Below are 16422 nucleotides of genomic sequence, written 5' to 3'. Positions count from 1 at the left end.
GGTAACATGCTTCTAAAAAGATACATATATTTTCGCTTTCTTCTTTTGTCTATATAGTACATTTTTTTTCTTTGAAGAGGTTATATATCATACATTTATATATATATATAAGCAATGACTCATCCATTCATCGATGGAATAATACAACAAATGTAAGAGATAATTAACCTGGACTTTTAACTTACGATAAATCTTAAAAATATTATGAATATATATAATTATATAATTAAAAGTATATTAGAAAAAACAGTGATAGGATCACGTGACACATATTGGTTGGATGAGGCTATATAATATTCAGTTATTTCGGTTGGTAAGGTGGTTTAACAAGACATAAGAAATTGTGAATGGAACTAAATGTTCCCATTGAGAGTTCACACGACACAGCTATGACATTTTAGCATCATGAACCCTAATTTTGAAAAGCAAGAACTTGAGGGCACATCATAGAGAATAGATAGAATTTGGAAAAGGGAATAAAATCAGATTTTTAGGGTCTCCAATAATGGTATATAGTATATATATATCTGGAGCTTCTAGATTTTATTCTGTGGGCTTTTCAACTGGTATAAGGGTTTGCTTTGGTGTTGTTGAGGAAATTAGGGTTTCTTTAAGGCATTACCAAAGGTCGTGCAATGGGCACAGCAATTTCCAAAGTACAACCCACTTTGTTTGAGACAGACAGTGCTATAAAAAATGAAGACAACAACATTGTATATCCGACACGTGTAACCGATGGGACCGGTAGCTTCGGCGGAATCTATGGACATGGACCAATGAAGTGATACAGTCTTCTTATTCTTCTCAATGTGTTTAATTCGATATTCGATTAATCTCATCTCATTCCATCCTTTCAGGAATTTCATTCATTTTTTGCACAATATTACAGCTAGAGTCGTAGCTATATATATTATATAAAAGATCATCCACATATATATACATTTCAAAATTTAAGCAAAGACTGATTGGATTTCATCATCAAACCTAAATTCGATGAATTCAAATATTGGATCTGTAATTTATGAATTATTTAATAGCTTCTTTTAATTCATTAAAATGTTTTTTTTAATTTTATGCTTATTATCCTTTAAAAATTTCATTTTTAAATATAATAGAAAGTTTATATATTTAGTCTCTGGTGGGTATCAGTCAAGTATGTTTTGTTACAAAAAAAAAGAACATTATAACATGTAACTAATATTAAAGATAAATATTTTATTTTTTATTTTGTAAATTGTTTTTAAGGTCAATGACATATTAATATTAATCTTTCGTTTAATAAACATGAGATACTTATTACAAAATCAAACATGTTTTTATTTATATTAATCATCAACAAAATTAATAAAATTAAAATTATTGTACTAAATTTTTTCTTCTTATTATACTTAAAAAAATGTATCGATAATTATTGTATTGTATTAAACTCACAATTTATATATTTTTAATATATTTAACTTTGTCTCGCTTTCTTAAAAAATGAGTCAATATAATTTTTTAATAAACTGAAAATAAAAATATTATAACAATAAATATTAAATATCAAATAATAAATTACATGCCAGTAACTTACATTGTGTATATTTGTTTCAAATGTGTCTATAATTTATGATGTGTCCAGTAATGAATATTAATTGGATTTGTCATTAATTAAGTTTGTTTTCAGGATTTAATCAATTTTTCGCTTTGTTTGACAACTTTATTTATTTGAAATTTATTTTTCATTGAAGTCTGAATTTACAAATTATAAAACTGTGAGTATTATTTAATTAAATAATAAAAAATTATTACAATTTCGCACCCTAATACTTTTTGTACTACAAGGAAGAAAATTACAAAAAAAAAAAAATCATTTGTACAAGTTGTTGGACAAATGTCATACGAATTTACGAAAATGCTAAAGAAATTTTAGTTGCACTTTTTATGTGGAACGAAACTAACCCGATCTATCTTTTGTGAACAAAATGCAGAATTAGGCAAAATAAAAATGGTATGAATAAAATTTCATAATACAAATGTCGTAATTTTTATCGGTTATTTTTTTTAAGCTTAATAACAGAAAAAAAAATACTTAGCTTACCGAATATAATAAAAGTACAAAAAATATCATAGTTACGCTTTTTAATACGATAATTATGTGTGATTTTTTATTGGATAATATTTTCTTGGAAAAGGTAAAACATTTAAGTATTTGTATGTTAATATTCCACATTGATTTGAATGGAACCTACTTATTTTTTATTGAGTTAATTTCTTAGTTAAAGATTTAAAGATCAAATTAATCTAGAAGTGGATCGATTTGAAGTTCATTCTATTATAAATTCAATCTAGACAGACTCGTCACCATTCATGGTCATGTAATGTGGTTTAATTTAATTTGTTTTTATGACTATGTGCTATGTTTAACCTATATTCTTCCTTATCCTTGAATAGATTAATGCAAAAAAGTAGGTACAATATTATTTAATGAATATTAGAACTATTGTACTATCATGTAACATTCAATGGGTAGCTGGAAGAAAACACAGATATTTTTTGGCCATAAACATAAACAAGTTTGACTTTGTAATATATACAAATTCACAGCAATGTCAATTTCGTATGAAGCTGTACTTCGTTGCTGTCAATGAGTTGGAAGATATAACATCAAAATAATTTCATGTTTTTCATGTTATTTATACTCTTTTAAGACTTCAAGGATTTTTTTAGTCAAAATGTTTTTTCATTTGATTCCAAGTTTTATTGATATCATTCTTGTAATAAAAAATTGGTTTAATTAGTGGGATGTTTTCATTTAGATGTGTAAATTTGGTATCCGCTTTTAAAAAGATGTCAATTGAGTCTTACTTTTTTAAAAGATGACTCAATTAGGTCCTCAGCAAAAAAATATTAACACCGTTAACAATATTGATATTTAAAATGACTTACAAAATTAAATATTTATATTTATATCAAAATTTAGTGGTAAAAGTCATGAATTAAGTTAAAGACTTTAGTAATTTTTGTCTGAAAGGGACTTGAGACATTTTTTCAAAAGTTGAGACTGAATTGACAATTTTTAAAAATGAATATCGAACTGACACATCTGAACGAAAATGGATATTATCCGACTAATTAAACTTAAAAAATTATATAAACAATTTTGGTACCGCCTTCGTAATTTTTTTTACCTTATTTATATTTATAATAAAATGTTGATTTTTATGATAATTATTTTTTTAGTCTTACTTAAAATCATTTTTAATTGATTATTTGTGTAAAAGAAAAAGGTAAAATTGACCCTACATGAATTGACCGCTATTTGATGTGTAATTATTATTCTTAAGCTTATCCTAGTTGGAGACTAAACATTTTAATTCGAATAATAAGATAGAAAGAAGAACATTTGATTTCCTTTATTGTTTCTTAAGCACTTTAATGTATACGTTTATAATGTGTCAAATTAATCTCTATTAAACTACGAAGAGAGGAAAGAGAAAAAATAATATAAATTCTTTTCTGTGAAAGCAATAAGATATAACACCATGTCTGTTGAAAATGGAAAAATATAAATAGGAAATTCTTTAATCAACAATGAATGTCTTTATATTAAAAAAACATAGTTATTTTTCGCACTTTTAAATTTGATTATATCATTAATCAACATCAGGAATGATTTAAAATAATAAAAGAAAGGATTATTTTAGAGAGAATAGAAGAAAGTTTGAAAAGTATCTACTTTGGATTAATTTATAGGAAATTATTTAAGCTTAACAATGATATTGTGAGTTTGAGAGTTATGGGCTTGTATACAAATAAAATCAATTAATTTTAGATTTATTAATTAAAAAGCATACTTAGGTTCATTTAGTATCGTTGATCGTTGATGGCATACAATAGAGAATAAGATTTTCTGAATTATTCTCGTTTGTGTCTAATGAAGATGATTTATAGAATTTAAAATAATGATATTTTTAAATAATAAAATTGTTAACTGAAAAATAACTCTGATTAATGTTAATCGAAAAATAACTCTGGTTAATGATCTTATCAACATTGTTTGAAAATAATCTCATCTATCATCTACTAAAACTAATATGTTAATGTTAATTGAAAAAAAAAATTGTTTGAAACATTATTTATGCAGATGAAAAATATCCTAATTAACATCAATTGAAAAATAACATTGTCTATCTGTCAAAAAATAAATAACCTAGTATTAAGTTAACGATGTGATCTTGATTTAGCAAACAGTTCATTAAAGATGAGTCGATAATATCACGACTAAAGTCAAATCGGAGAGAATATGAAAAGAAAATATATAAATTAAAAGAAAATAGATAATATGAATATTTTCAAATTAAAAGTTTTTAATTTTAAGTAATCAAATAGTTTTCATAAATTACTGCAATTTTTTTTATTTTTTTATGAAAACAAAAACATAGTTATTATAAATCATTTCAAATGTTTGATAAAAAAACGTATTTGAAGAGAATTAGGACCTTTTTTTCAACGAAACATATACGAGGCTCTGGTTTTTAACTTGCTAATTCTGTACACATAGCTTTTGTATTATTATCATACCCTTTACTAATCTCCATAGACTAGTAGTAACATAAATTGTTCTACTATTATTGCTTGTCCCATAGGAAGTTAATTAACCTTTTGGATTATATTTTGTATAACCTTCCTAAGATTATGGACAACCTTTTTTTTTTTTCAAAACATTGTTCAAGTTTTTGTTCAAAACCATTACAAGTATATCTCTAATCATAACCTAGTCAAACTATTATATGTATACGAGGTGCAGAAATTCAAATGCTGCTACCTAGAATAAAACTTGGCAAGTATATGCGAAATGTAGATACGCGAGTGCCCTACAGCCTGGAGGACATGATCTGTGAGATACCAAAGTCTGGAATAAGGCTAAACAAAAAACGATTTCTTCATCATTATATACTAAATAAGATACGAGAATCCTTCCACATATTAGTGTGTGCCATTTTTTCTTAGAAGTGAAAAATCCTTGTTCAGTGATGTTAAAACTGAGAAACAAACACAGTCTCAGACCGTGTTAACAAACAGGTATTCTACTGAACGTTTGAATACTTTTAACGTTAAAACAAATGTTATTATTGGACAGCAATACCTTACATATGTTTAGTATAGTTTATGACGACACAGTACTACTTAGGCCAAGAAAAACATAACAACGTAGGTGGACAACATATAAGACCTATCTCAGTAAGGTTAAATTTGTTAGAAATGGACTTTAAACCTAACACAACTCCACAAAACTGACTTGTAAAATGAAGATTGCACCTACTTATATATAGTAAAATTGGTTGTCTCTAGTAAAATTGGTTGTCTCTGGTGGATGCGGGGTTTCCAATAAAAACACAGAAAATGCACAAAGAAGAAGATGTATGTATTTTGGTTGATAAAAAGTGCAGACATACATTGAAGCAATGGTGAATTTGTTACAGCAAGGAGACAAAGAGCGTTGTCCACGGTTGATGTGTCGGTCCATGAAGTGGTTTAAAGAAAGTGAGATCATCCCACGATGTAGCCGTCCATGGACCTTCAATTTTCTATTCCCTCACAGAATTCCTCTGCGTTTATTATATTCATATATGGGACTCCCACGTTCGTTCTTCAACCTCAACAACGCGCATGCTAAGTTAACTCCACTTCTAACTCCTAACTACATCACTGTCACCATTAATTAACACCCTTGTTAATCTCGCTTACTGCCTCTCAATCTGTTTTCAGCACACTTTTATTCAGTCTTAAGCTGTTTATAAACCCCTTCAAAAATTATCATTATTCTAAATTATCACGCATGAACTTGGTCCCATATGAGTTGTACTTTGCCCCTCAGTGGACTCCTGAGTTCAGTTACAGAGAATTAGGACCTATCCATCACACAATGATTACCAATTTAAAATGCTATTTGCAAATGAAGTCAATGCTTACACTAACACTTTTCCTGGGATTCAGTATAAATATGTCTATAGTTTTTGCTTATGCCAAGCCAACATTTATTAGCTTCAATTCTCTTTATTGGACCACACAAGAAAAAACCTTCAATTCTCTCTTCTTTTTTTCCTAAACACACGACAGAATGGAACCTGTTGGAGCTTTCCCTGATGGAGAATGGGATTGCTTTCGCAGGATGTTTGATCATGAGCATGATTTCACACAGGAATTTCCTCTTCTGCTTGATGGGGGCGATGAACTGAACATTGTGACACAGCAAGCCAATTTCTGTGCTGCTCCTGAAGCTGCTGAAAATGAGCTCATGTTTTATTCTTTAGATGCTCACAACAATTCAAATTCTTCACAGTATATTTCTCAGGAAAGTAGCTATAGTAACAGTAGCAATTGTAGTGGTGATGACACTGTGTTCATTGCCAATCCGGGTAGCTCAAACTATTATTTTAGTTACCCTGATCACATGTTAGCAAATAATGCATGTGTATATTCCTTGGATGAGAAACATTTTGCCCCTTTTGCTCCGTCGCTTGGTAACATTGCAACCGAGGAGAGTGTGAAGCTGTATCAAGAATTGGCAAGTGACAGATTGGAGAATTCTGAATGCAATCAAATGGAACCTGTTGTTTTTCCCTCCAAGAGGAAGCTTGATGATGTCCCTGCTGAAGGTAAAATCAACAACAGATCAGAGAATCACAAGAAAAAAGCTCGTGTTTTAAAAGAAGTAAGTTTTGTCTCTGATATATGATTTTAGGCTGAAACTGATCGAAACTTAATATTTGGTCTACATTGAAGGTGCAAATTGATAACAATGTTCTGTGTTTCAATATCAGGTGCAAGGATGTATGAAGAACAACACATGGTCCAAGAAGAATGAGAAACATGACAGCAATAGGGAAGATGCAGAAGAGAGAAATGCAGGATCAGATGGACAAAGCTCTAGCAGTTACATGTCAGATGATGATAACAAGGAAAATATTGGAGGAGCTAATTCAGAATCTAAATCTGCTCTCAACTCAAATGGAAAAACAAGAGCAAGTAGGGGATCAGCAACAGATCCCCAGAGTCTGTATGCAAGGGTATATAGACATTTAATCAGTCACTTTAAATGCAAAACCTCTTTTCATTTCATTTCATGGCACTTACACTCCTACTTGAATCTTGCAGAAAAGAAGAGAGAGAATAAATGAACGATTAAGAATCCTACAGAATCTTGTCCCTAATGGAACTAAGGTAAATAAATAATGTTCATCAAACTCTTGTTTCTTGACAAAAATATATGAAAGTGTATCCTAATGGAGTTGTGTATTAACTTCACGGATGGATGTGTGTACTGCAGGTTGATATAAGTACAATGCTTGAAGAGGCAGTGAATTATGTGAAATTTTTGCAGCTTCAAATCAAGGTATGCATATGAATAGCATAAAACTGAAAACCATGTTTCAAATTTGGAAATTTTAACCTTTGTACAATCAAATTGTAACAATTTTTGTCTGGTTTTTTCTGGTGTAGCTTTTAAGCTCTGATGATCTATGGATGTATGCTCCACTTGCTTATAATGGACTTGACATTGGAATCAATCTGAACCTGAAGAACTCGCTACCACTCTGAGATCAAAGAGGGTAAACTCTAGAGGACATGTTTACCGTTTTAACAACAAACGGAAAACAACTACATAGAACAAAAAAAGTGTAAAATAAGATTGTTATTCTAACTTGTTATTGTTAACTAATATGAATAAAATAGTAGTTTCATTCTTACAGAGAAGGATACTTCTGTTTAATCATGTGGGGTTTTTGACTTTCTTGTGATAATCATTAAACTATTTGAAAGCCAACTTTTTGTGCTCTAATTTGGTGGGTGCCTGGGTTCAAAGAACATTGTAAAACCAAAATGGACAAGTTACAGTTCCACCACCTATATAAAGTTCTGACAAAGAAATCAATCAAACTTTTGGGAGTAATACCATTGAATCAATTTAGCTTAGCACCAAGTTTAACAAGTTTAGTGGTAATTTTAATGATAATTAGAAACTATATCAGCAAATAATTTCATGGAGTTGATGTTTTTTTTTTTTTCATGAGTACTGATATTTTTAAAATTAAAACTAATATCAAAGGCAATCTGTTGAAAATCGATTCAAAATTTTAGTTAACATAATATCATGTTAAATATTATGTTATTTTATAACACCATACTTTTAATATTTAAAAATAGGATGATTTAATTAAAAAATCATCAAATTAAGCTGGAGAAGTTTATTTTGTATATATAATTTGTTTGAATCATTTATAGACTTGAATGTTAAAGCAATCCATTTTCCCATATTCATTTGATTCAACCACAACAATATTTTTCCAATCAAACCATTAAAAAAATATCCATTAAATCAAATTTGTTTTCTTTATTTTATTGAAATTTAATTAATTTTAAATTTTCTGGTAAATTTGATTATTTTTAATTAATTTTTTATTAAAAAAATCATTTTATTAACTATCCAAAAGTTTTATACTTTTTCAATTGAATAACTGTCATATGAATTTGTTGTCAACTATGTTGAAGGGGTTATTACTTATGTTGTCTCATTGCATTCTCAACATGAAAAATAAGAAATCACACTTAAATTTTAGGTTTATAATAATATTAGGTATTTTCAATTTTTTTTATTAAAAATATTTATTATATTAAGTATTTGGAATATTTATATTTTAAAATTGAGTATCTCTTCTTTGATTTTGTCTGTTTTTTTAAGCAGAGTAATGTAACTTTTTAATTTTGCAGTCTCAAGCATAACACTTCCCACATGAAAAACAATAAAAATAATCTCAAACCCTAATTATTTTTATAAAAAAATGTTGTTTTGCTTTTCATTAAAAAAAATATTAAAACTAAATTCAAATCAATTACCTATAAATATCAAATAATGTCATTTGGTAAAAATAATAAAGATTTAAAGCTTTCTTTTTTACGGTACAAGGTAGTGTATTTGAGATTGTAAAATCAAATTGCAACATTACTCTAATTTATGGTAGGATCCCAATCGAAAAAGATAAGTATTCTGGACATACAAAGATTTTTTTTAATAAAAAAATAATTTAAAATACCCAAATTTACATGGGATTTTAAAACTTAACTATGTTGTCTTGCTTTTCTTTTTACTTTTTCATGTGGAAACAAGTAATTAGCGAGAATGCAAAGTAATAATTAAGTAAGCACACAGTGAAGAGTTTTAGTACTAATTTTTTTATTATCATAATTTAATTCTACCGTTGAAATATATCTAGACAAGATAAATAAGGGGTGTTTAAGATTCACTTCTCAACTGAAACTTATACTTCAGAAATAAACTTTAGTTAGTAAGACAACCTAAACTTATACTTCAGAAATAAATTTTAGTTAGTAAGACAACTCAACTGAAACCTATACTTCAAAAATAAACTTTAGTTAGTAAGACAACCTAAACACAAAACAATTTAAAAAAATTAATAGGTTTCTGTCAAACACAAGAAAGAATGAGAGTAAGAGAGCAAGTGTGAGAGCAAGAACGAGAGAGATGAAGAGCAACCGCTCAAACACGCGCACTAACAACGAAGACAACAACAATGATGTGACGTCCCAAACGCAACTAATCAAGACCAACATGAACTTGCAATGTTGCGACGTCCCAATGTAAAAAGATGACAATGATCACCAAAATGCAGTGGCAACACCAAAGCGAGAAGAAAAACAGTATTAAAAAAAGGAAGAGAAAAACAAGAACGAAAGAAAGAGATAAACGAGAAATAAGAAAAAACACAAACAATAATAAAGACAAAAACAAACCTCGATGAAGGTTATAATAGAAGAAAACATGAAATTGCAACGACGAAAGGAAAGAATGTAGTGGTGTTGTGCGACAAAACCTTTCGCAGGCTATAAAAACTCAAAGTTATCATAATGTCCAATTTAATTAAACATAATAAATATGTTACTTAATAAATATGTTACTTAATAAAACAATCTCATTCTCTCGATAAATACATTATTTATCAGTTACACATACAAATTTGATGTGAATTAAAAATAGACATTATTATTTCATTAAAAAAATATTGGGAATCACAATAACTTTAAAACAAATAAACCTTAAAACTAAAACTAAAGAAATACCTCATCAATTCTCAAATATCATTTTCCCAATAGAATATTTATAATAATTATATATATATATATATATATATATATAATATTTGTTTGTGGAATAAGTTTAAATCATTATCTGAAATTTTTATGTAACAAGTAGAAGAGAATAAAAATGATTACCTCATGAAAAAGAAAGCTAGCTTGGTATTGAAAAAGATTCTCTCGGCCCATACTATTATTTGGGCTAAGGTGACAATGACCTAATATCACACTCATGTGGGCTTCAATACATTTAATATATCACTCACTCATCTTTATCCAAATCCAACCATACTTCTAATTTCCAATTTGCTTTTACCCACTAAACAACAAAATTATTAACTATTCACAAATTTGTGTGTGACTATTAAATCTATGAGGTCACTCACTTTTTGTGTTCTTGCCATAGTCATTATTTATTATAGTTTATCTCTTTGAATTGGACAGATAGGGGTAGGTTTCAAATACCATATTTTAAAACGTGTTTTGCCTTTTTAAAACTCTTTAACTAAATTGTATCCTTCATTGTCAAAAATGAAAATTTGTGCAAACAAAATCACACGTTTTTCTTTAACTATATATATGATTGATTGAGTCATTGTTTTTCTTTTTATATTTTACATATAATGGGTAATAGATTATTTGAGTAGGTCTAATGCGGTTCATAATCTTAATCAATGGTTTAATGGTTTAATGGTTTTATGTAAGCAGTGACTTAAGCCTTTTTCAGGTTTAATTTTTGTAATCAAAGTTGTTAATTAATATATGTGTTAAGCTTATTAAGGGAGTTTTGTTCAGAGAGATATAATATCAATGAGACCTGAATCCTATCACATAAAATATTAACTTTCAATTCAAAATTTTAAGACAATAAATTTATAGATCTTTATTTTTATATAATACTTTACCTTTTTATTTATAATTAATATGAAACTTAGATTAACATTTAAATTTTTTTTAACCATACGAAAGGATTTGTTTGTATACTATCAACAGAAACTTATGAGTATGTTCCTCAAAATATTGTGATAATGAGAATCACACTATTATGTTAAAATTAATCACTGGATGCTTCTCGTAGTTTTCCAATCCATAAAACTTTTTTTTTTAGTGTTTTTACTTTCTACACGCTAAAATTAAACATGGAATTTTCCAGGAATGGAAATTGGGACTTCTTGTTGTTGGGCCCACCTTTTTATGTCTCATTCAATAAACTATGCACATTGTCAGCTACATTAATTACTTTTTAATTAATGATGCATAAATTCCTTTTATTCATTTCTTATATTTATTCATTTTAGAGAGCAAAATATTTACATCAAATAATGGTAGTGACGAATTTGGCATGATTAATATTGACAAAGTTTGTGACAACTGTAAACAAAAAGTGATTATGCTTGATGAATTTATTAAAGGGTGTTATGAAAAAGATATAAATAATTTAGGATAATAAATATTAGTCGTGAGGGTTTTAATATTTTATTATAAATTATGTTTTTAATGAAATTCAGATGTATATAATAACATCATAAATAAATATTTAAAAAATTATAAATGATTTAAGTGAGAAACAAACTCACAAGTTATGTTGTATTAAAGTCTTATTTTAGTGATGTTGTATTGATATTTAAATAAATTTGATACTTAGTATATTTTATAAACATGAATTCATTCACATCAATTATAAGATAAGATAATTTTATAATGTAAATTTCATTTGTTATGATATTAAATTAAGATTAAAGTTTATTTTTTATAAAATTAACTTTTACGCAAATAGTTTGAAAAATATAATATTTTCATATATTATAATTAAAATAAATATTTTAATATTTAATGTGGAATGATCAATATAATTTTTTATATCAAATCCGAAATTAGAAAAGTCTGGTTGCAGATAATAAACTCAATTATCATACTTTAGTAAATTTCCTCATGTTCCATCAAGATTAACTAAAAGAGAAAGAAAGACATGTATTAAAAAAAATTTCACTTTAAAAAAACTGAAAACCATAGTTTAAACAAAACTGAAAACCATTACAATATATATTGTAACAATTCAAATGTAGTTAAATAAATCTAGCTAATAGCGAAAAAGAATTGCTTAATAAATAACCATTAATAATGTATTCATATATATATATATATATATATATATATATATATATATATAATAAAATGTAGCCAACAAACAACTTAATATGAACTATTTCTTAGTGAAAAACAAACTTTACAGTAAATATTTTTTCTAAAAAATGTCATTTTTCTTGAAGATAAAGAAAAAAACTAAATCTTCAATTTATTTTTTGTTTTTTTCTTATATTCTCTCACACATGGTTAATGTTGTGTTAGGTAAGAGGATACTACACTCTATTCCACTTGTGTTTTAGTGACACATATTCTACACAAACATCTAGATGCTTCTTCCTTCCTCTTTTTTCCAATACCTCTATAACAACATACCACGTCATACCCTCACGCTTTTAATGCCTCATACACCAAACATCTCATAATTAATATTTTTTTTAGAATATATATAACTGTACAAATAAATAAATAAGTATATATTATTCAATTTTAAGTATATGCTAGCCTTTTCATTTTCAGATTAACATTACAAAATCATGTACCATTTAAAATTTAGATAAATATCATATTGCATCTATCTTTAAATTGATAAGAAAAATCCAACAAGGTGATTTGATAATGATATCTACAGTGTGTGTAGTCAAGAATATATATAATGATATTGTGGGTATTTCAAGTTTTAATTGTATTATTTTTCTTCTAAAGAATCATAGTAGATGGACATCTCCAAAATGTTATTTGACAGTTATTTTTATCATAATATATAATAATAAACAAATGAAGATTATAATATTACATGTTAGACATAACACACCTCATATTTGAATTATTTGTGCACAAACTTTATGATCACTCTTTAAGTCACTTCAGGGACAAGACAATAAGACAATTGGGCTTTTATAAATTATGTCTAATTTCTATCATCACATATGATTAATATATATACATATATAAATCAATTAAACAAGAAAAGTTTGAAAACCTCCATCAACAAAAAGAAAAAACTTTGAAATACTAAACAATCACTGTATTTACTTCTGCTTATCAATGATATCATTTAATAACACAAACTTCCATTTCTTTTTATTAGTGCATTAAAGCCCATATTTTACTCATCACACATATATAACATCAAATTTTATGGAAATCCAAACATAATTATGCAAAAAAAATCATAAATGGGAGAGGTTGAAGAAGCAAAAAGAAAAAAAAAAGAATGAATGATGAGTTTCCAAGTTGCAGAATAATAGAGGTTTTAAGGGTCGGCCGAAAAGATGTTGACAACGAAAAGATGAGTATTGTTGACGTGTGCAGGCTGCTGTAGAGTTTTGGTCCAACTCTCTTTTACATTTTGACTACCAACTTTGAATTTGGAACCAGTCCCACTCTCACACTCCCACAGTGACACCTCTTTGACCACTCTTGCACACCAAGAAACTCCCCAAAACCTCTTCTACTTTTCCTATCTCTTATTTCTCATATATAATAAATGATTTTATATTTAAATAAATCTTACCTTGCACTTGCACACCACTTCTCACGCAACTTCCTTCACCTCCTTATATAAACACCTTCACCCACTCTCACTCCTAACTCAATCAAACACAAACCAAACATCACTCTCACACCTTCAATTTCTCTCTATACATTTCTTTTCTTCTTCTTCTTCTTTTTCTCATTCATATCAAACACTCACACACATGGCTCTGGAAGCACTCAACTCACCCACTGCAACTGCTCCATCTTTCTCTTTCGAAGACCCAACCATTCCATGGGCAAAACGCAAGCGTTCCAAGCGTTCCCGCGACCATCCTTCAGAGGAAGAGTACCTCGCTCTCTGCCTCATCATGCTCGCTCGCGGCACCACCACCACCGCCGCCACCGTTACCACCGCAACTAACCGCCACACCACCGTTTCACCGTCACAACACCCCACCCCAGATCCTTCCACCAAACTCACCTACAAATGCTCTGTTTGTGACAAAACCTTCCCCTCTTACCAAGCTCTCGGGGGACACAAGGCCAGCCACCGAAAACTCGCCGTGGCCGACGACCAGCCTACCTCCTCTGGCATCACCGCCACCAGCACCGTCAGTACGACCGCTTCCGGCTGTCGTGCCCATGAGTGCTCCATCTGCCACAAGTCCTTCCCCACTGGACAGGCTCTTGGTGGACACAAACGTTGTCACTACGAAGGGAACAACAGTAACAATAACAACGGAAACAGTATGGTAACCGCCTCTGAAGGTGTGGGGTCCACTCACACCGTGAGTCACGGTCATCATCACCGGGATTTTGATCTGAATATCCCTGCTTTTCCTGAATTCGCGACCAAGGTCGGAGAAGACGAGGTTGAGAGCCCTCACCCTGTGATGAAGAAGCAGCGTCTCTTCGTGATTCCCAAAATTGAAATCCCTCATTTTCAGTGAATTTACTTGCTTAGATTTATCTTGATTTTCCAATTATTTGGAGAATTTTGAGTGATATATAACTTGATTTTGTACATAGTGCTTGGAATTTTGTTGGATAGTACAGGACCAGTTCTCCTGTTTAGGTTGTACTTTCAATGTTGCAGATTGCAATTTGATTCAATTCAATTGATTTATTTATTCCATTCAATAATTTTATATATTTTAAAATAATTAAAGTATATCTATCTATCTAATTTGGCGTGTTTTGGAAGAATAATTTATGATTCGAATGAGTTTAATGTGAGAATTCTGCCATCATGAAAGCACAGAGTGGCATGAGGGGTGCAGCAAGTGGTGGCGACACTGTCGGTTTCACTGTTAATTTCAGTTGAATCCTCTCTTTGCATCTTTCTTCGTTGTTAGTGGAACTCAACACTGATTCATGTTCAATGTGTCTAATAATTAATATATTTATATAATCGTATAATAGTTTTCTTAATTAATAACTATGTTAGGTGATGGTGTAGAATGTGGATCCAATTTGAAGTCGAGTCAGTGACCACTTAAGAATTAGAAGCTGTTTTGGTTTTATTTCCGGTTAAAATCACGTCAATTTCTCACTTAAGGCCAAACGTGTATTTATAGCTTTGAATTTTCACGTCAAAGATGCAAGAAAACGCGGAACCAAACACGGATACAGTGTATGTACACTGGAATTGTATTAAGCTTCACGCATGTAAGTGCATGTATCATTTTTTTATATATATATATATAAATTGGAAAAATTTTGAGAGAAAAAATATTACAGTAATTTTTTAGAGTATGCAATGATTTGAACAGAAAGGATGAGGATGTTTGGTGTATATAAATATGGTTTCTAGATAAAAATGAGGTTTAAGCATTTTACACATTGTGCTTAATTATTATATGTATTTTTTTTTCATATATTTTATTTGTTAATACATTAAAAATGGACGTTGACTCTGTTCATTTATTTACTGGCATTAACATCGAATGCATTGAATTGAATGCAAATGGTCCTAACATTACTAAATGCCAAAGTGTCATTAACAATAATAGTTTATGGTTTTGATTCGTTTTACCTGTGTGCGTATTAGGTAAGGCATGGATCTGAGGTTTTCATTTTACATGTGAATGAATGATGCAGAACTAAGAAAGTACTAAGAATTGGAGCAAGAGACAGTATCTCTTGTAATTAGAAAATGAATTAAGGTACCCAATTTCACCTCAAACTCTCTTTGCATCATAGAAGACAAAGTAATCCTTTTGTGTTCATACTATGATGTTTCTTTCACAATTCACTCAAAATAACTGAATAGGGCTCAACGCGTGGATCTTCATGCACCTTCTCATAGGTTCGGTTCACACGTTTTTTCTAATTCAGGTCTACACGTTTAAAAGTTTCCACTTCCTGAAAAAAAATTAGGAATAGATGACATTATGTGGCATATATGCCAATTCAGGATGTTTAATATAATGTATAGATGTAAAAGACAATGCAAAAGAAGTTAGAGGTGACGCATAATTTCTCATGAATAGACTCCGATTAAACTAAACTAGGCTATGGATGCTGTTAGATCTACTAAATATTTTTTTTATAAACATTTCTTTATTTTATTTTATAATCTCTCTTGTCTGTGCATTGTTTCTCCTCCAATCAGATCTAATATTTAATATATTCATTTTCTTTTTTCAGAATGTTTTCTTTGGTAACTTTTATTTTAAAAGTTTATCATAAATAATTATATTTGTAATAAAGAAAAAATTT

At 29.0% G+C, this 16422-nt stretch overlaps 1 protein-coding gene and 1 pseudogene across 1 annotated transcript; both read left to right on the top strand.

Moving 5' to 3' along the window:
* Positions 1 to 6023: 6023 nt before the first annotated feature.
* On the top strand, positions 6024 to 7731 carry LOC114195572 (uncharacterized). Its single transcript, XM_028086089.2, has 5 exons — positions 6024 to 6697; positions 6807 to 7052; positions 7141 to 7206; positions 7313 to 7378; positions 7486 to 7731. Exons 1-5 carry the CDS (start codon positions 6104 to 6106, stop codon positions 7582 to 7584), a joined length of 1071 nt encoding a protein of 356 aa, XP_027941890.1. The 5' UTR covers positions 6024 to 6103; the 3' UTR covers positions 7585 to 7731.
* Positions 7732 to 13796: 6065 nt separating this feature from the next.
* LOC114195561 (zinc finger protein ZAT10 pseudogene) lies at positions 13797 to 14836 on the top strand (annotated as a pseudogene).
* Positions 14837 to 16422: the final 1586 nt, after the last annotated feature.

This window comes from Vigna unguiculata, chromosome 8 (genome assembly GCF_037176805.1).
Source record: "Vigna unguiculata cultivar grain cowpea cultivar isolate G323 ecotype 2 chromosome 8, ASM3717680v1, whole genome shotgun sequence".
In the NCBI taxonomy this organism is placed as follows: Eukaryota; Viridiplantae; Streptophyta; class Magnoliopsida; order Fabales; family Fabaceae; genus Vigna; species Vigna unguiculata.
The sequence above is the reverse complement of the archived record's forward strand: the minus strand, read 5'-3'. Positions and strand labels throughout refer to the sequence as shown.

Excerpts from the sequence above, each read along its gene's own strand:
- LOC114195572 (XM_028086089.2), top strand. The coding sequence starts at position 6,104 with ATGGAACCTGTTGGAGCTTTCCCTGATGGAGAATGGGATTGCTTTCGC. Across the intron at positions 7,053-7,140 it reads CCCAGAGTCTGTATGCAAGG|AAAAGAAGAGAGAGAATAAA; the intron begins GTATATAGACAT and ends TGAATCTTGCAG. Across the intron at positions 7,379-7,485 it reads TTTTGCAGCTTCAAATCAAG|CTTTTAAGCTCTGATGATCT; the intron begins GTATGCATATGA and ends TTTCTGGTGTAG.